The 21,361-nt window shown below is 42.6% G+C and overlaps 1 protein-coding gene across 3 annotated transcripts in view; it reads right to left on the bottom strand.

Annotated features, from left to right (window-relative positions):
* myo5b (myosin VB) overlaps nt 1-21,361 on the bottom strand; it is a 37,236-nt gene that overhangs the window by 12,047 nt on the left and 3,828 nt on the right. For all 3 annotated transcript variants that reach the window (XM_076979716.1, XM_076979718.1, XM_076979717.1), the window contains exons 2-23: nt 13,667-13,777; nt 13,066-13,237; nt 11,146-11,290; nt 9,887-10,043; nt 9,256-9,399; nt 9,057-9,138; nt 8,732-8,839; nt 8,510-8,619; nt 7,719-7,984; nt 7,192-7,273; nt 6,927-7,067; nt 6,605-6,727; nt 5,988-6,071; nt 4,718-4,864; nt 4,455-4,552; nt 3,438-3,524; nt 2,856-2,967; nt 1,963-2,174; nt 1,643-1,799; nt 1,076-1,315; nt 671-907; nt 469-562 (exon numbers count right to left, since the gene is read on the bottom strand). In XM_076979716.1, the coding sequence (XP_076835831.1) occupies nt 469-562; nt 671-907; nt 1,076-1,315; nt 1,643-1,799; nt 1,963-2,174; nt 2,856-2,967; nt 3,438-3,524; nt 4,455-4,552; nt 4,718-4,864; nt 5,988-6,071; nt 6,605-6,727; nt 6,927-7,067; nt 7,192-7,273; nt 7,719-7,984; nt 8,510-8,619; nt 8,732-8,839; nt 9,057-9,138; nt 9,256-9,399; nt 9,887-10,043; nt 11,146-11,290; nt 13,066-13,237; nt 13,667-13,777 (3,109 nt within the window). The remainder of the gene's footprint in view (nt 1-468; nt 563-670; nt 908-1,075; nt 1,316-1,642; nt 1,800-1,962; nt 2,175-2,855; nt 2,968-3,437; nt 3,525-4,454; nt 4,553-4,717; nt 4,865-5,987; nt 6,072-6,604; nt 6,728-6,926; nt 7,068-7,191; nt 7,274-7,718; nt 7,985-8,509; nt 8,620-8,731; nt 8,840-9,056; nt 9,139-9,255; nt 9,400-9,886; nt 10,044-11,145; nt 11,291-13,065; nt 13,238-13,666; nt 13,778-21,361) is intronic.

Raw genomic sequence — 21,361 nt, 5'->3', positions numbered from 1 at the left:
AGTTGGAATGTCAAACACACTCCTTTTCTAAATTGACTGTTACAGTACAGTCGTCGGTATAAACCTAACCTAACCAAGTGCAACGTGGAAGGCACGTGACCATCGTTTAGATTTTCATTATCTTTGCAGTTTCATTATCTGCATTTAATAATATACATGTACTAAAAAGGTTAAAAAAAAAACAAGCAACAGTTGAGCAAAGTGGTAGTTAAGTACCACTCTTGTATGAGAACCAGGCAAAAAGCTGCACTCTGCTCAACAACAGCCAGTAAAGAGGTGATCCTGCATTCCTGCCCTGAAATCCAACCCAGTTTCTGTTAGCCTCTCTCACCCTGCTTCTGCACAGACCCCCTCTTGTGTGAGAACAATACAGAATGAGTCCTGCCCTGTGGACAGCTCACTTTTACCTCAACTAACGTGTGTGTGTGTGTGTGTGTGTGTGTGTGTTTGTGGAACTGCGAAACCCACCCTCAGAGCTCTTGGAAAGCTGGAGAATTCTCTGATTCAGTTCTTCTTTCTCCCCCTTCAACATTGTGTTTTCTCTCAGCAGCTCCTCCAGTCTCTAAGGAGGGCAGAACAGAGTGTTACAGACTCAAACGCATTCAACTCAAGTTGTTCAACCAACACTCACCTTCTTATTCTACAGGCTCCACCTCCCCTCCTCGCTCACCTGCTCTAGTCCAAGTTTCTCACTGCTGTGTTCCTCTTCGAGCCTCTTCCTCTGGCTGTGGGCTTCCTCCAGTTCCACCGATAGCTTCTCGACCTCCTCCTGTAGCGAGGTCAGCTGATTGTTGCTGCCCTGGCGACTGCGAATCGTATTCAGCTCTTTTTGCAGCTTGTTGACTTCCGTGCCCAAGCTCGAGTTGGCAATAACCAGCTGCTCGTTCTGAGTCTTATAGTCTTTTGACTACAGAAACAAAGAGAGGTGAACATTTATCTCAGAATTGCCAAGCAAGTGTAGAAATAGGCAGGTGTCAGTTCCTGGTTTCTGCATTTGGACAGGAATTATGAGTCGAGTCCGTCCTTGTGTTGATCTTCTCACGAGCACTGCTGTGTCTGCACAGGGCTGAGGTACCTGCTCATCCATCTTCCTCTGAAGTTGGACGATCTTGTTCTCCATGCCGACGTTGAGTTTCTTGAAGTGCTCGGCCGAGCGGGCGTCGATCTTCAGCTGCTTGAACTTCCTCTTGGCGAGGACACAGCGGTAGGCACACTGGATCACCACCGCGGCATTATGGGCCCGGTTGAACTTCTTCCTCTTAAGCCATCTACGCACCGCTGTCTGGATAATGGTTGCTTTGTGGTCGAGCAGTAACTGAACCAATTACAAGGTTTGGAAGAAAAAGTGGAAGATCAATCTTTAGATTTTTTTTATATTGAAAAAAAAAAAAAAACAATATTCAGCGTTCTACACGACAAAATGTATTTTGACATGCCAAAAACAGACAGATTTGTTGTGTTTTGTAGAACGCCCCATTTTACACTGCATCTCATTTCCAGTTTCAGAATGCAGTAATGGGAGGGGAGAGAAAACAAACGAGGAAACAAAAAGCAAATGAAAGCACAAAGAAAAAAAAAGAAGGGAAAATAATAAAGGAAAAAAGGCAGAGAAAAGCACAGGACGCTAAAAGAGGGACGGTACCTCCTGGTAGAGCCTGCGCGTGAACATGCCCTTGGTGTAGGCCTGGATGGTGATCACCGCCTGGAGAATGATCAGATACGCACGGCGGACGCGCACCATGCGGTACTGCTTCTGACAGATCAGAGCCGCCTTCGTGAAACGCAGGTACTCCGCATACCTGGACAGAGCGAGACAGAGAGGGCGACAGAGTGCAAGGTAGACAAAAAACCAGACAGAACACAGGAGAGCGTGAGACGATGTTGTAGGAAGGGGGGGGGGGGGGGTTCTGTTAAGTGATGCAATAAACAAACGCAAAACAGCAGGTATTATATCACTCTCACCGGCGCGCCAAATAGCCCCGTCCGTATCTCTGGAGCGTGACGACAGATTTGCGGATCTTGCGGTACCGTATCCTCTGCAGCCATCCTCGCACCGTCTTCTGGATCTTGATGCAAGCGAAGCGGAACTTGTCCGCTCGGAGCTTCTCGAGGTACGCCACCTGGCCTGCTCTGAAGAAGATCTTCGTCTTGCCAAACTGGAACTTGTCTGGATCCTGGGAGAAAGATTAAGACAAGACTCTCTCAGGCCTAACGTTTTAATCAAATAATAATCAGTCATAAAACCAGCTTTAAATGTCCTTTCTGTCTCCTTCCGAGTTTCATATGCAGTGAAATTAGACTTGCATGAAAAACGAAAAATCAAACAAAATCCATCTCGGAATTGAAGCCACATCTGAGGTTACTAGCCTCTATTCCTGAACCTCCATACCAGCATACCAACCAGGGCTGATTACAGACATGAACCCTTACGGCTGATTACAGAGCTTAATCCTTATGGCTGTCCACCAACTCAGGGAAGAGTGCAGCGCACAGAACAGCTGAGCTACGACAGGGTGCAGTGACTGACATTCACTGCCACCATGGAGATGAAAGACGGCATTTCTAATGCCAAAGCTTATGTAGCATAAAAAAGAGACATTTATCTAGCATATTTCCTAGTTTTGAAAAGCAGGAACCTGTGATGTATTTCAGCAGGAGTCAAGATTGCAACTATGCAATCAAGATTGACAATGATAAACTCTTGCACTGTGTGTGTGCGCCACTGTGCACATATAAGGAGTTAGGGCAATACTTTAAATCATTTGTGTATTTATAGGCTTCTGAAGTGATGTGTGTGTGGTGTGAATTTATTTTATTGAGTGCAAAATCCAAAGGTGCGAGACGTAAGGTGTCACCTTGACCAAGGACTCCAGTAGGGTTCTACAGATCTGTTTCTTATCACCAACATTCAGGTCCTTCTTCTTCATGAGTACTCGATATCTGCTGTAGAAATCCAGGTATGTCCACCTGAAATCACGCAGCAGGAGAGGTCAGTGTCATGCAGATAAAGTAATATGCAGTTATATGCTATACAGTAGATACTATTCTGGACAGATGTTTTGAAAGCTTGGTAAGAAAACACCTGATTGCAACTGAATAACACCATTATCCAGACAACACCACTATACAACACTGAAACAAAAGATTTTAGCACATGTGACTTACCAGACCCCCCACACACACACACACACACAATACATAAATAACACTGAGAAATACATTCTTTAGACTTTCAAGGAATTTAATGGAATGACTTAGAACTGGGCAATGTAATACAAGCAACATGAGACATAATGGTTATACCTTATAAATGTAAAGATCTGTTTATGGATATAGAGCAAAAACAATGAAAAGAATGATGAATGTTTGGCATTAGAATGGCTGGTGCACACTCCACAAAGCCACGTGTTTCAGTGTTAAAGCTGTGGAGGTCTTACCTGGACGGATACCCTGCAGCGCTGATGCGGATGGTCTCCAGAACTCCACATGCTCTCAGTTGTTGGACAGCTCTTCTGGAGTCAAACCTGTACACAGAATCGACCGGCTTCCATTAAATCAAACTCTCGGACGAGAACACAAGCGCAGCAATGTTAATCTCAGATGAGCAATTTAACACATTCACCCAATCAACGTACTGACCGTAAAACCACACAACATTCAGATTCTCCCTTGAGAACACCAGGCCAGTCCAGATAAACTCTACCTTATCTTCTTGAGCTTTGTGAACAGCTGTTGTGAGAGACGCATTTGGGAGCCTGCAGTCCACTCAGGGACACAGAGGCTCTGAGCTTGCCTACCTCTGAACTCAACCATCCACTGTTGGAGACGAACCCCAGCTGCATGTGATTTAGGAACCTCGCTCAGTTTAGTTTTTCATTAAGAGGTGCTTGTTCTCGGCAATGTACATAAAGGACACAAATACAAATCCAAAATCCGTTTTTTTTTTTTTTTTTGGAAATCAGAACTGTGAATGCTAATGAGTTTTCATTTACAGGTTGATCATAATAAAACTAGGATCTATGAAATGCATCTTCAAGCTTGCTGAAGTACAGTATCTGCATACTGCATAGCTTGTATAGTTAATTTGTCAGAGGAAAAAGTTATATATTAAATATACCTATTACATGCAAGTAGGCATGTACTGCAGGTATTAGAAACATAAAAATCCCACTAAACTAGTAACACCAGCACCACCACCAGACAACTCACTAAGTCTAATTTCCATAGTCATATAATCAGGCATTCAAAGTAATCCTCCTGGAAAAAAAATAAACAGATCTCTCCATGTAAACATGGCTTTAATTTGAAGCCATGGTGTAAGTAATATGACTTGATTAGTGACGATGACACCGAACAGTTTATGAGTGTTAGAAGTGACAGCACAGATCATTAATGTGACTTCACAGACACACAGGAGAAGAGGCCCATGTTTGTACGCATGTATACCAACTCACATAAAGGCTTGTTTCTCATCGTTGGGTTTAATGCAGCGCACATAGTGAGGGGTGGTAGCATTGAGAGTCTCCATCAGAAGGTGCAAGGAATTCCGAAACTGGAAAAGAGAGTTGAAATAAACAATAATATATACAGCGCATATTAATACACAATTCAGGCCAGACCTTTTCATGTCTATTGGGGATTAATGGGGTCAACTAAAACTCCAGTCTGTAAAGACACGAGTTCCCCTTGTTCTCTTCTCCATCTGTTAGGAGCTCACCTGGTGGCCTACGGTTTTGCGGTGCTCGCGATTGTGGCTTTTGGGCAGAGGTTTAGCAGGCCGCACGTTGATCCTGGCCGACTTGCCAGCAGGGGCTACAGGTTGTGCGTCTTTTCCATCCTGGAAGAGATCCGCCACCAGCTGGAACTGCAGGATGAAACACCTCTATGAGTATCTGGCCACCGCTGTGATGCCCAGCTCCCCCGACAGCTGTGTGGCTTGTTTACAAAATAAAACATGCCAATATATTCTGTTTGCAAAATAAACATGCTAATATATTTAAAACACAACAAGACTGCAGTTCTGTTTTTCCATGTTTTTCGTTGTAGATGGCAAAAGTTTAACCTTTTTGTAATGGGATTCGGATTTAGGGGAATCAGAAAATTTGAAATCCATTGTCAGCATCCGTTGTCGGGTTTGAGAAGACTCTGCTGACAGACTGATAAAAAAAACCTCAAAGGCAGAGTGTTCTAAAAGGAGGAAGCTTTTAAAGGTTTTGTTCCTCAGTACCATCCCATTCTAGAAGGGGAGCAAACACCTCAGGGAGCTCTGTATTCAGTCTGGTACAAACGCACTTCGGCCTTGTGCTAAGGAGCCTTGGGACACAACACAATGTCAATGAGGAATATATCATCTCAGAAGGGTGGGGGCACTTGGCTAATAGTGTGCGTTTTTTTATTAGCACAAATTATATCTACCCATTATAATTTATGTGAGGTCATTTAAAAACAACAACATTATCTTAAATTCCTTACAATATGTATTTATGTGAGTGTTCAACCTATTCAATGGAGCTTCGGGAGATACAGGACTGTGGTGAGCTTCAGGAGATACAGGACTGTGGCGAGCCTCGGGAGATACAGGACTGTGGCGAGCCTCGGGAGATACAGGACTGTGGCGAGCCTCGGGAGATACAGGACTGTGGCGAGCCTCGGGAGATACAGGACTGTGGCGAGCCTCGGGAGATACAGGACTGTGGCGAGCCTCGGGAGATACAGGACTGTGGCGAGCCTCGGGAGATACAGGACTGTGGCGAGCCTCGGGAGATACAGGACTGTGGCGAGCCTCGGGAGATACAGGACTGTGGCGAGCTTCGGGAGATACAGGACTGTGGCGAGCTTCGGGAGATACAGGACTGTGGCGAGCTTCGGGAGATACAGGACTGTGGCGAGCTTCGGGAGATACAGGACTGTGGCGAGCCTCGGGAGATACAGGACTGTGGCGAGCCTCGGGAGATACAGGACTGTGGCGAGCTTCGTCCTAGTTTTACCTTGCTAGCCTTCAGAATGTTGATCTGTTCTTCATATACTGTGTCTCTGTTTTTTTCCAGGAAGCCATCGCACTGATACTCAACCTGAGAGAATACATAAAGACACTGAAAATCTGCATCAACAGGTCAGACACCCACATCTCACATCAGAAAACTTTTTAAAATCTGAAGCTCACCATTTACACTTGTAATTTTTGGAGTTTAAAACTGTGGTATATTGCAGTTGCACGCAGTGTCATAATAACCCAGAAGAGCTCTGTAGCACATAAGCTCATAATGGCCCTTGGTGGAGCCTTCAGATGGTGTAATTCACATGGTGAATTACTGCTCAAAGTTTCACAACTCTGTCCTCTTTGTTTTCCTATTCAGTGAATGAGATGGAGTGTAAATTTTGCACTTCTATTTCTCAACAACTTGGGAGTGAGCAAAATACGATACTCAGTACAACAAAATACAAGGCTGGCTACTGAACACAACCCTGCCTCTAACGCCACAGTCCCCGTTCTGAGCGCTGATTATGGCTGGGGATACAGCAGCACACTATGAAGTGCTACTCACACCAAGCTCCGTAGTGAGCGGATGAGACTTTGAGTATTGCTTATCTAAACTGAACCCACCTTATCAGCAAAGTGGACCACAATAAATGAAATATTAGACATTCTGGGCTTCTCAAAGTGTCCGCTGTCCAAGTGTTTGCTGTAAAGCTTCTGAGCCCAGTTCCGATCTGTTCCTTTAGGTACCTGTGAAACAATATTAGCGAGAGAGAATATGTCTGAAAAGGCTGAAGTATGGATGAGTTGCTCAATTATGGTGTGAAGCTCCGTGTGTACAGACAATACACAACAACAACACACGAGTCTAGTTTCTCTGGGAAATATGTATTGGGTTGAGGAATAACTATGTGGAGAACTATATTTCATTGCTTAGAGGAGAACTAACTTTGCACTCCTCATCCAGCAGGTCCAGTATACCGAGCTTGGCCTCTATGAGGTCAATGCAAGGCTGGTTATCATAAAAGTCAATGAGTGTCCATGGGATCTGCTCCTTCATGTACTCCTCTTGCTCCAGTTTAAAAACATGCTGTAAGACACAGAAGGAGGGAGGACTGATTAAAGGCCGTGTGTGATGTAGGCTTCAATGTGCAGAATTAGGAACGGGTTAGGATACGAAAAATGGGACGAATCTTTGAACATTTCTTACTCACAGAGTTAAACTGTTGCTGAAGTTTCTCATTGGCATAGTTGATGCAGAACTGCTCAAAGCTGTTAATCTCAAATGTTTCAAATCTGTTAAAATATAAGAATGGTTACTTTGTACCGGCAATTGTTTTACTTCCCTGAACACCTCTAAAAAGAGCTGCAAAAAAGCATTTAACACCTACCCAAGGAGCACACATTTTTTTGACCAGTATCTCCTTTCCCACTGTTGTTGTATTGATATATAAACATTTGACTTCTCTAGGAAACTATTCGGGCCACTTGTCTAAGAAAGAAAGCTGACAACGTTGGCTAAATAGGCTGGTGTTGCATAGAGCACCCAGTCAATTGTGCAGTAGTGCAAATATGGTCACCACATGTACTCATGTGGACATACACACCCACATATACACACGGCCTAGTCATAGTACCAAAATAATCTAACAACAACAACAAAATAACACATTTCTACATCTTGGCATGACCAACTTTGTTACATATTAATAGTCATTTTAGGGAAGCCCAGAGGAATTACCCATAGATATCCAGCACTCCGATGAAGGAATGCTGTTTGGTGGAGGTGTGTAAGGCCTTGTTGATGTGCTCCACAATCCATTCAAACAGATAGGCGTAAATGTGCTTGGCCAGGGCATCGCGGGCATTGGACGCCTGTGCGCGGGACATGGTCTTCACGTAGGTCTCGGACGTGGTGACCAGCTTCCTGTGGCAGAGCCAGTGCTCCATCTGTTCCAGCTCCACCCCCAGCAACTGGCAGAAGTGGACCAGGTGGGGGTCGTCCGGCTGGGAAAACAACAAGACGTAAGAAGCGAAACACGACCCACCTGAGAACAAGGCCCGTGTGTTTGAGGAGCAATTTCAGTAAAGAGCACAGAAAGATCACAACAGCGGTAAGAGTATAAATCTAAACATATTTTATTTTTGCTCAGTTATCTCCTCCGCCCTCTACCAATTACTGCATAGGCCCAACTACTTCTCGGAGAGTAAAGGAGAGGCTATGCTGCAGTCCAGATCTGACGCCAACCATCACTTCTGCTCAAACTGCTTAACTCTTATTTGGCCGAGCGAGCAGAGTGCTGACTGCCCGGTTCTGGAGACACATGAGCTGGCAGATGACCAGGATTGGACAGCACCGCTGCAGAACTCCCAGGAGAGAGCAAGAGAACCATCCCTCTTACCCATACAGCAGAGCCAGCAAGGCCCCTGATATACACTTCAAAGAGGAAATTAAATTAAGAGAAGCTCACGACAGATGACGCGAGTATGCTCTGGCCGTTAATGAGGTCTATTCACTTAAGGAGCACTTACTGAAATATGGCATGACTCTCCATCTCTCTCAGCAACAATGTCCACATTCCCAAGGTGCAAGATGGAGGCAATTATCTTAAAGATGCTCATCTGATGGCTCTCCTTAACACCTGCGTGACATAACAGGTGTGTAAAGAAGCATATGGACAAAGCTAGATGAAATGTTAGATGAAATGCTGAAGCTTGCAGGGGGGCGAATGAAGAGCAAAATGAGCTCCTCACCCAGGAGTGAAAAAGCCTCCCTCATCTTCCCCAAATCCTCAGCGTCGTTCACGCCCTCGATGAAGATGTTCTCGCCCAGAGAGGTGTACGTGAAGTCTTCTGCGCTGGCTTTGAGTTAAGAATGCATGGTAATATTCATAGCACTGTACACACTATCTACTGTACAGAAAACTATATACAATGTAATGTAATATACTGTACTATCAGTACACCGTACTCTTTTTCAACTGTTAGGCATGTGTTGGTGGGGGGAAAATAATATTTAATAGCAGTATATTCTAGATGTTTATTAATGTCACGCGTGCTGGGCTGCAGGGCTACTCACTCAGGGCTAGATCTTTGAACTCTGGGAGGGAGGCTGAAGCACACAGCTGGTAGAAGATGTGGTAGTTCCTCTCATCTTCAGCCTGCAGACATTCACTGCCTTTAGTGCTAAAGGAGCCACGCTATGCTCACCCAAGGATGTCAGTGAATTGACAAGCTGGTGTTGCTATTAAGGCTGAACCTTCCATAGCAGGACTCACCTGAAATACCACTCTGGACTTCTCCAGCAAATATGTTCGCATGTTGGCGCCAATGATGTGATACCTCCTGTCAAATCCAATCTGGATGTATTTCCCAAAGCGACTGCTGTTGTCATTGCGGGTAGTCTTTGCATTGCCGATTGCCTGAAAGTACAAGGGGGTGAGATCAGATGACGGATCAGAGCTTTTTGCAAGGGTGGATACATGCATAATATATTAATCTCTAATTGGAATATTCTGTGTTCCACGTAGTCATAAGATCCTGTTCACACTGTTACTTCAAATCAATTTCAATCAACTTTGTGATTGAATCTACTGTTCAAAAACACAGTTGTTACAGATCATTTGTTAAAAATGAAAGGGGAATCTCTTTTTCTGCACCCTGACAGTCACATTCTGTCATCAGGTCTTATTCCAACTTAGTGACTTCAGTGAGTGAGAGATTTAGCTCTCTTCCGAGCTTAGAATGGCTTTCTAAAGGGCAAACTGGTGCCTCCTTGGTCTCATCAGTTCAGACATGTGGTGACACCGTGTTATAACCACACTCTCGGAAGCTGAAATGTGTTTGCAGTCTTACGGCACTGTAGTAGGGCATGTGAGACTGGGAGAGAAGTTCCATCATCTACTGTACCTCCATAATGGGGCTGGAGGCCAGCACCTTCTCCTCTACGTTTGTGTCATTAGCTGAGCCTCCCACAGTGGCGAAGTAACGCATGGCGTACTTCGCAGAGACGGTCTTTCCAGCTCCAGACTCTCCGCTCACGATGATCGACTGATTCTTCTCATCCCTGCAGGGGAAAGTGCAAACGTTCTCACAAAGCAAAGACGTGTTTCATAACTTTGGGTGCTTTTAACTCTGAAATGTTCCACTTAAAGGCCCTGAATAATAACGCTGCTGAGACAGAAATGAACCGCTTAAAAACAATGTGCATGAAAGCATAATCTAGTTTTACAGCCATCTTAGAAATCTCAGATCACTGACCATGACTCTGCCTGCCTGACTGACTTCACTAAGACTAGCCCTTTGACTGAATGTGAGTGTTTGATAAGCCTGTGTGCTTAGTGAATATCTTCCCTTTGACATATAAAATCACAATCAGAGCATTGCTAAGACTTTTTCCAACTGGAGTCCCAATGCACCAGTCACACCCACACTCCACACACCCACACCCATACCCCATGGGACTACTGCCTAAAGGTCACTAGAGTAGACAAACCCTTAAACAACTGACCTGTAAATTCAACTCAGCTGAAATACAAGCTCGCCCTTAATGACTTGCAGAAAAAGGTCCTCCCCAGAGAACCCAACAATGAGGAGATAATGATGCTCCTCGCAATAATAAGCCTACAAAATCTCTCTGACATTTCTACCGCTCTCCTGGCTTTGCTTTGTTGTCGTGACTCTGTGCATGTCACTGAGGAGTCACGGTAGCTCTGTGGGTGCAAAACAGGCCGAACTCAAACCTGTTGTGAACACGGATTTGGCTCTTGCTTCCCACAGAAAAAAACAAAAAAACAAAAAGGCGTCAGCAATGGGGACGTGAGCACTCTAATTATCCACCCACTCTGTCTATTACTGAGTCAGCAGGGTGAACTTTGAGATTATTCAAAGCCCTCGCACTCACGGTCCAACTATTGAACCAAATGAGGTCATCTACTGATTACATGCAGCATAAATAACAGTCTCCCAGTCATCCCTTATGCAGGGTAGATAAAATGTAAAAACTTTAAGGTTTTAAACCACTTTAACTTGCTTCATCTAATGAAGACAATATCCAGTGTTTGTGTGAGCACTGCAGCTTATTGCAGACATTCATAGACTAAAGACTGGATGTAATGACTGGATGTGAAGACGTTTGTGTGTCTGCAGTCTGAATGCACTCTACATACCTGCCCATCTGTTTATACGCCTCCTCTGCCACGGCAAATATATGAGGATCCATGTCGCCCATATTCTGCCCACTGTACGCATTGATGACTTCCTCTCCATAGATCTGCAGCTGCTCGTAAGGGTTAATCGCCACCAGTACGATACCTATGGAGGGAGGATGGGTACGAGTTCAGAGGAGCAGCTTTAGATCAATTATATCTGCTGGGTCTCTCATTATGAAAATTGGTAGGATTAATTAGATGTAAAAATGAAAGCATTTTGATAGCACATACAAAAACTCGCAACCTAACCAACAGAACTAGGCCTGCCCAATGTATTCTTTGTTTCAATAATAACATTGCAGAAGGTGGCAATATGTAAAGGATCACTCCGTAAAAATGTCTGTGTGCTGTGCATGTGCTCATGAATCAGAGCATGTAGCTTGACACACAGCATTCATATGAACAATTTGTCAATGTATAATCATGACACAAATATTACAACATATTGCACACAGCAATCAATATGTTCGTATATTACAGGTCAATTCTACATATCTTTTCACACCTTTTCACTGCAAGAATAATAATTATCTTGAATTAAGATGGGTAATATGGGTAACCTTTTACACATTTTGTCCCAATATTGTACTATTTATCCCAATATTTATTACAATCCTAAATTTTTGTCATGCAGCCTCCCCCTACTCTAAAGTAGGGTCTCTGGAGTGTGTAGTTTCTGGAGTGTATAAAGTCGAGTTTCTGGAGTGAGCCAGTGAGAAACATTACTAATAAAACTAGAACTCATCGTAAATCACAGTGACACCACAGCACATGGGGCCAAGCTGCAGGGGAGTGTGTTCTAAAGGGCCTTCATCAATGAATGATTAATGGCAACAGGGCCAGTGGTTTATGACAGACCAATTAAGCACTGTTTATTAAGGACCAGTGGCAACTTCCTTTCTGAAGGGAGCATTATTTACAATGCATTTTGAATAGACAGGGAATTTAATTAATAAGGAACTGAAAAGAAACACTTAAAAGCCATTAGAAACAATGAAATCACACTAATATTTAAAAGGTAAGACGGCCCTAGACTCAGCCCTAGACTCTATGTACAAGGACGATAACAACAAGCCAGGTATCACCATTCAAGTGTGTGTGTGTGTGTGTGTGTGTGTGTGTGTGTGTGTGTGTGTGTGTGTGTGTGTGTGTGTGTGTGTGTGTGTGTGCGCACAGGAGGTTGGGGGTCATCACCAAACCTGGAACTACTGTACCAAGGAAGACGCTCTGACATGAACCATAAACTGGAAATGTTTGGTCATAAAAAAATAAAACTTCAGCTCAGACTGAAGTAAAAATGCATTAAACACAATAAAGAAGGATAAACAAAAACAAACTGAACCTGACAAATGTGTAATTATTTGCTGATGTATTTATGCGTTGTGCTCATCTCCTATGCATCACAGATTGGACTCCTGTGTCTCTCCTGATCAGAACAGCATTCTTGAAATTGGTTGTTTGGTTGTAACTTAATATGTGGTAGAAAAATTAGAACGAGTGTCGTCTCCTTTTAGTAACCACTTGCTTGTTTTTATAGAGAAGAACAAACCAATAAAAACACTGACCACACATGATAAAGACTAGAGCAGATATGATGGAGCCATCCTCTGTGTTCACATTCACTAAACCCTGCATTGCAAATTGAAGGAAACCACAGATCAAATGTTTGCTACCAGGGGGAAAATAGAGAAAGCAAAGACGCAAAGCAAAGAACCAGGAGCCACAATTCAGCCTGAAGTACTTAACATGCACTGAAAATAAAGGGCCAGTTTTTCAAACGGACGATTCGAGTATTTACACTTTGAATAAAGCAGAGATTGCATGCCTGTAATGAAGTGTGGTGCAACCTGTGATGAGAAGAGGATCTGGGAGACTCACCACAATACGTGTAAATGTGGTTGGACTCCAGGAATCGGACCTTGAGGTTGTGCAGGACTGCAGGCTCGTGCAGATAGCTGAGCGCCGTGAGGTCATTCTCTCCCACCAGAATGTCCGGGTTCCGAAGGAACGGAAGTGGGTTGTCCTTGGGACCAATCGGGTATGCTAACGTCTGAACCGACAATATGGCAAGAGAGGACAATGTAGCTATGAACAATGAACATTCGTTTTAGTCAAGATTAATTCCCTGAGAATTTGGCGATGACGTATTTGAAGGGTAATAAAAGTCACATTTAACATGTCGCGTGTGTGAACATTACACCTGTTATATTAGGCAGAGATCATTTTATTTCAGATAAATGATGAATAAACATGATCGATAAAACAAGAGACCCACAGGTACGAAGTACGATGCTCTCCTGAGTGAGCAGTGCAGGCAACGGTGAAGTGTGTTCAATTATTTATTTGGTTTAGAATATAACAGCACTAACACTTCATCAGTCCAGCATTAACGCTGCTTTAGAAGTTATTTAACTTGTGCCTAATGGAATCATATTTACTAATTATATTGGAGATATCTGAGAGAGCGGACAACGCTTACCGATTCATCTTCTAGTCTGAGATGCAGGACTGGATCTCCCTCTTTGTAGTCTTTGATAATCTCAGCAGGCTTCCACACTTCCTCAGGGTCAGGGATCCAAACCCGAGTGTACTAAAACACACACATACACACACACTTACTGTATAAAGATTGTAACTAGATATTTAAGATACTATTCTACACCCATTAACACATTATCAATTAATGGATTGTGCCTAGATTTGATTTTATAGCCTCTACATCTTGTAATTCGTGCTATTAGTAATTCTGTAAAACAGATCATATCCCCTCACCATTTAAGATACAGCTCAGTGAACATATGCTAAAGGAGAGAAAAATTATGAAGAGTCAGAACTACAATGGTGTATCAACTTTACACATATTATGTGGTCTCATAAACTGCTGAGATTCAGCCCAGGGCCCAGGAGTTAATGGAAAACTCTAGGAGAGCACACCCACATAATAAAATGAACCGTACTGTGGTGTGTCTGCCAACTGCCACAGCCTTGCAACTGAGAACTGTATTCAGACCTACAGTCATTACAGTACACAGGCCAGTGGAATGAGGCGGGGAGCCCAAAATTTAGAGTACTTCCTTTCAAACACGTCAGCTAAAGCCAGTGATCACACGCGCGCGCGCACACACACACACACACACACATACACACATACACATACATACACACACACACACACACACATACACACATCTCCTGAAGCTTTAATGGTTTTCCTGTCTGGCTCATGCTCACACTTTGTTTCTTGCTTCAATCATGTGTCTTTATTAATTAATTTTACCCAAGCAGCAATATTTATTAGAACTGGACCTGCAAGCGGTTTCTCTCCAAGGGATCAGACGTGTTAAGGATGTTTTTTTATCAGACGTTAGACATACCGGACAATGCTCAGGTGTAGTGTAGTAATCACATAAACAACTTCACAAGAGAACTTTCCATCGTTATAAATGTTTCATCACTGCTAGCCCATCACAGCTGCTTCAGGAGCAGGTAGGCAATCCGGCAAACCACCAGCTCATGAAAATGCAAGAAACGTCAAGGACGTTCACAGAACTACTGTCATCACCTGCCACTCGCACACACTCTTAAAATGTGCAGGCAGTTCAGTGGTTCATGCAGCCAGTGCTGTTGATGTAGCAGCTACCAAGTTCGGATGCTGAGGAGATCTGGATAGTCAGTGAACGCATCCTTATAATCTCTCGACATTACAATGATCCCGCGCGCAAATAGGGAGACGAAGGCAAAAGCGCACAGCCCCGTGAGAAAGGCGGCAGGTTATTGCAGGACGCCGCTGAATGATAAATCAGTGCTCATCATCCCTCCATCCCCCTGAAAACACCGCTGCCTCTTTTACATCCAAAAGGCTAAAAAACGCGGTAAACTCCAACCAATGCCATAAACCTCTTGATTTCTCCTCATCAGACACAATCAAAATTAATGGCAACAAACACTACTCAAAACAAACTATGCCACAGATATTACAACTTGTACTTAAACAGTGACACTAAAAAATAAATGGGTTGCTTGTTCTCAAACTTTATTTAATGTTGGCTGACATTAAATCTCCAGTCATCCACCATGAACACAAGAGCATCTGGCTTCAACACTCATCACCGTAGCAGAACCTTCCTTCAAGGCCGAGGGGAACATCTGGCATGCGTGTGAAATGCCTACACATTTGCACCTGAGAAAGGTGCAGGCAGACAAACTGAAGAATCTCCCTCCTTTCACAGACTGGGTTTGTACCTTCCTCTTCCCCAGGATACAGCAGTTACTCCCAATCAACAATTTTAGTGACATTTTAGTGAGATCATTTATTGCAGTTTAGAGATTATTATATGAACAGTTTGTAAGCAATGCTGTGTACTTGAGAGTGTTGACAGGTGTTGACAGTAGACTTTACTCATCTTCCCAAAGATGATAACAGATCTAAAAGGGCCATCAAAGCACCCTGCTTGATGAACTGCGGATAATATATGAAACTACAAATCTGACTCCTAACTTTGACCAGGGCAGAACATACAGATCATCTACACTGCATAAGAGAAGAATATCTGTAAGAATTGACCACAGCGAGATCACAATCTCGCATCATTCATGCCAAGATCAGAGAGCCACTGGATCTCAATAACTCATGATCTCAGCAGGTGGCTCCCCGTTAGATTGAGCCTCATTAAAGTTATGAGCCCTGGCACAACGAGGACAAGTGAGTGAGTGAACAGAGGGAGCTGCTAAACTCTACAGACAGCAAAAGTACCACGTGCTCTGGGCTCCAACTCTGAGAGGTTGAGCTGTAGCAGTTTCATGCAGCTGGAGTCCCCATGGGTTTGCCCCATAGGTTTGCACTTTTGCCAAACAAGTTTAAACAAACAAAACAAAAACAGCAAGTTTAAAAATACCAGACGGACAAGTAATATGTATACTGTGCATCAAGTAAAGAGTCAAATCACCAGAGCAAGAGCTGGATACTGCTGCTGATAGTAAATCATCACATTCTGGCAGACAAGCGTCAGTTATTTAATTTAATACAATCACTGCAAAAGATCCTCTTGAACCAACATGAGAAAATGGGAGAAGAACACCTGAAGAGTTGATGGTCTGTCATCTTCATAAAGCTCCTCTGCACTAGTTCCACAAAGGTAAAGCCACACACACCATAAGTACTGCGCTCTCCTTCGTGGCTGTAGAAATTAGTTCTAGGTGTTTTTGGGAAGATTTGACTAACAAGGACAGTATGAGGGACTGTTTAGTAGAATTCAAGGAAACACGTGTTCTGGAGACAGTTTTGTAGTCTTTTTATCATCTGCCAACAATTAGAAGAAGTAAACTGTCCAAATCTACAGTTATTTAATTTTCAGAGTTAAAGCAAACATTTGGTTTGCTTTACTTCCTCTTTTACATATTATTGTGCAAATGCCACATGCAACATCATTATGCTCAAGCAGGACAAACAACTTCCTCTTCCTCTATTGTTCAGGTGTATTGAGCCATGGATTCACCCATGATTCTGATGCCCAGCCTTAATACAAGACATTCATGGGAACTAACCATGTCTAGTTCTGGGTCAGCGTGCATCATGCACAGTAAAAGCTCATGAAAAATTCTACAACTACTAAATTGTACAAAATACAGAAAGAAAGAAATTGACTAAGATTACAAAATGAACATGCATCAACTTGAGCCTCTTTACATGCCAGGAAATGCTAAAAACATATAGGATGTTAATGCAGCACATTTGGGCAATGTACATGGGTAAACCAGAACTAAGGGCACCCACCCTCGTCCTCAGTTCAGGAAACCTCCAACACTAGGAGGAAACTGGACTGATATAAGAGAGATAACCAAATGAGAAGCTTGTAGTCACAGAATTACTCTTTAGAACCAGTTTGGGCACCTTCAGAGGAAACACTTGTTATAGTATAACTGACCCAGAGCATCTTTTATAACTTTTTTATACAAGTAAACATTATTTTACTGAAGTAGCCTAAGGGTTTTAAATGAGAACTTGACAGCACTAATATCATGATGAGTACACATATCGGGTTTTGTCTTATGCAAATTGTCCACTGTGACAGCACCGGCTCATTTGATTTGTAAAACACATTCTCTGACATCGAACCACACTGCTATGACTGCTCTAGGAATATTCATTAAATCTTAACTCACATGAAGACACATAACCTCCTTTTTAATTTTTCATTCATTCCCAAATTCCCGAAATTTCAGCAGAGTGACAGGGGACACCAACAGAAAGCAATACTTAAACCTTTGTAAAACACTTCAGACCTATTATATGAATTTCAGTTAGAAGCATTTGTTCATTTATTTTAACAGACCTGATTCTTATCAGAGATGCATAAATGAATGAAAATGATTAAAACAGTTATAACAGGCCGGCCCGTATGTGTTCTGGTAGACACAGTACTGTCACGTTTTGTCTCCATTGTACTGTAGTCACGTAGTAGCAGTCACATAGTAGCAGTAAATCTCAATTCAAGGGAAAGCCCAATACCAATGACAAGAATCTCAGCCATCAAATCACACTGTCCAAGTGTCTTCTGTAAACAATTACTTCAAGTACTATGTGGTAGTACATGTTTGTCTGAAGAGATCCTTTGTGAGATGTATTACAAGGGGGGAAAAAATGTGCCGATTTAATCTGCCACCTAGTAGTGGCATGTTTGGTAAACGTACCAAAGTAAACCATTTACTTTGTAATGTTGCTTCCAATTGTCTACTTTTTGGTAAACTGCTTTAATGTTACTACATAGTAACCTGGTCAGTAACCTTGACTGCTACAGTGAATTCATCTAGGCCTAATCTAGGCCTGCTCTGTGAGTTTGGTATACAGTGAGTTTTCAATGCATCGGCATAATGGCAGAAATGCTTAGACAGCTACCTATGCCATATTAGCTGTAGAATCTTTTGGATACAGGCAAATGTTACAGACGCTCATAGTGTTTTACTTGGCCTGTAAGTACTTTTGAGTATTTTTTTTTTTACCACGCTCACACCCAGGACGCCACAAGCTGGTGTTATATAGGCAGGACAAAGGTGACAAGGGGAGGTGGTATTACCTCAAATATTCCCCCTGGTTAGAGAAACAGAACCGTTGTGCTGCTGGATATGAAGTCTATTCAAATTTCATCTTGAAATGTGATATCGGACTTCTGAACTATGGTTGGATTCCCTCAATGGAAGATATGGGAGCAGTAGCAGTTTTACTGGTCAAAACTGGCAACTCCTTCTGACTGACTGACAGCTGTGTTGTTGCACAGAATATGTGACATAAAAAAAAACAAAGATATTCAAGAGCAAGTATACAAAGGGTTCCCAGGTACTCACAATAAATGTAAGTGCTTTTGCATGTGAACAAACATGTATTCTTGGCATGAGAGAAAAGACATCTGTGAGAGGACTTAATTAATTATAGCGTTTATTAGAAGACTCCTCTAGATTTCTGGCATTAAAATAATCCACTAAACTCTATGTCAATGGTAGCAAAATCTGCTCCTGGAATCCAAATATGGTTTTGTAATCACTGCAATCACAAAGTTCCACGGGCAATCTAGAGTTTTCAATCAACCTAACACAAGTCTTTGGACTGTGGGAAGAAACCAGCGTACCCGGAGAAAACACACACAGGCACAGGGAGAACATGCAAACTCCACACAGAACGGACAGGACCAAGAATCAAACCCAGACCACCTTGCTGTGAGGCTCATCATATCATAATCCTATGCAAAATTAATGTAGCATCACAAGGACTGTGAGTAAAACCTGCTAGTCTCAAGTTCTCCAACTATCAAACAGTAAGAGGCCTCACAAAACACTATATATTTCTGAATACCCTGATAGTTTAAGAGCCACCTAAGAACATTACTATAGTGTAACCTCTACATGTATCAGACAGAATTTATCAGACATGTAAAAGACATTCAAGGAAGATTTTTGAATGGTATTTTCAGAAGTGTTTCTTTATTTGGGATTATGATCAGATCAGTTTAAATGTCTCCGTCAGGACATTGTTTACTTCATGTAAAAATACTCAATCACTAGAAGCACTAGAATTAAAAACAACAATCAGTAGCATCTTTCCACACATCTATTTCCCCTACTTTCCCCCCACTCTGCTCAAAAGCCACGTTAAACCATCTATTTGCACCCACGTTCGGTTGTCAAGAGGACAGTGGGAGTCTTAATTTCTACCCCATGACTCACAAATCCCTACACCACTTCTGCAACCTAGTAATCAAGGCCACAGATGAATAAAAACAAGAACGTTGATATTGTGGATGGGAAGTAGCTGGTAAGATGCAGAGATGAAACCTGCACTACAGGTTTGTTTTTTTTTTTTTAAACACTGAAATCCTGCCTGTCAGGAACCAGACTCAAGACTTCCACGAATGTGAATAAAACTTTAAAAGGTAAAGGCCTTAACAATAATACTCTTTTGGAGATATCAATTTAAAAAGGGCTGACTAGAGCAAGTCAGGGCACACAAACTACATGTTACATTATGATGATGTCAAATAAGAAATTGTAATAAATTATGTAATAGTAGTTTAGAAGAACGAATGAGGTTTCAGAGTCATCCTCATGGCTCGTTATGTACACTAGCATTCCATCATTTACATGTAGGTAAGGTGGGAATGTCCAGACAGAAACTAAATGTTTCCACTCCTGTCTTCCCCTAGCCACACCCAGCACTATGTCAGCACAGTGACAATGCCCTTAGGTTCAGAGAGACTGGGTGTGTCCCAGAAGTGCTGACTCTCTTCTCCTCTGATCTTCAGAGCGACCACCACCTAGGAATGACTCTGTGGTGAACTCTGGTGAAATGCGATACCACCAACCTGCTGCTGATGTGCCAAAGGTGCACATCTTTCGCCTTTTTTTCCCCCACACACAAACGTCCTTGAAGCACATGCCCCACTGAAAGTAGAAGTGACCTTTTCCCCGTCACATTCTGTTCTATAAATCTTTAACCGACTGCAAAGCTGATGCAGCACTCATTTGCAGAGCGTTTATCTCTCCTTCAGGTGCAACTCTTCAAAGCATGAGCACGTGAGCATGTGAGAAGTGATCACACCCCCTGGTGTTACCCCACAAATCCACCTGTACTCACAAAGAACAAAAATGTAGATGTGCTGGGTTAGCGCTTAGGTGTCTGTCCAATATGAACAGGGACCATGGTCAAAATGAGTGCCGATTAAAAAGTAACGTTGAAGTAACGTTGTGTAGCATTTTCTCGGGCATGAATGGGCCCTGAATGACGTAAGCTCCACCCTGCCTGGTAGCTCCAGCCTCAGTGGGGGAGGGAGAGCACACACACCTGCCTCTAAGCTCCACTCCCACTGGACCTACACTACTTGTTTATCTACTCTTCTGTATTTTGGCTTTGAAACAGGGTCTTTAAAACCACCCTACTGGAATTTAATGCATTTTTGCTTAACAATGACAACTTAACAAATGAAAAAATAGATTCACAAATTGTACTTTTGCCCAAATTGTAAGCAACAACTGTGTCAAAGCACAACCGTTTTTAGGGACCGTATGAACATGATGAGGCAACACAAAGGGGAATAACAATAAACGGTCAAACAAACTAGTCCTATTGGCCAGTAGTGGAACAAAACTGAAAAGGCATCATAAAATACTCCACAATAATAGGTAGTAAGTGATTATATTGTTTAAATACACATCCGTGTTAATTCAAAGTGTGTGTGTGTGTGTGTGTGTGTGTGTGTGTGTGTGTGTGTGTGTGTGTGTGTGTGTTTAAAAGAAGCCAGCTGGTCAAAGCCCTTCAAACCAAAACAGATTTATGGATTTGCTTCTTTATCTCCATTGATGATTAGATTATTAAGCAACTCATTATTCCATAATTAAGCACTGCATGAGAAGAAATTATATGACTTTTAGTTTTAGCATTTACATCTGCCTGAACCTGGCTAAAGGTTATAGCTAGCTGCCATCTTCAGCTAAGGTTAGGCATTTGTGTAATAACAGCAGCCTGGTAACAGACCTGTTGCTTCTCAACTTTATTATAAATAAACATCACCAGGGTTGCCATACTGACTAATTACTCTGATTAATCTTTGCTGTTATTAAAGACATATGCCTACTAATTGCTAAATGAAAACCTTAATCACACATAATTTCACAGTTAATTAATTAC

Source organism: Brachyhypopomus gauderio, chromosome 18 (assembly GCF_052324685.1).
Source record: "Brachyhypopomus gauderio isolate BG-103 chromosome 18, BGAUD_0.2, whole genome shotgun sequence".
Taxonomy (NCBI): Eukaryota; Metazoa; Chordata; class Actinopteri; order Gymnotiformes; family Hypopomidae; genus Brachyhypopomus; species Brachyhypopomus gauderio.
Note: the sequence above shows the minus strand (reverse complement) of the source record. Positions and strands in the feature narration are given on the sequence as shown.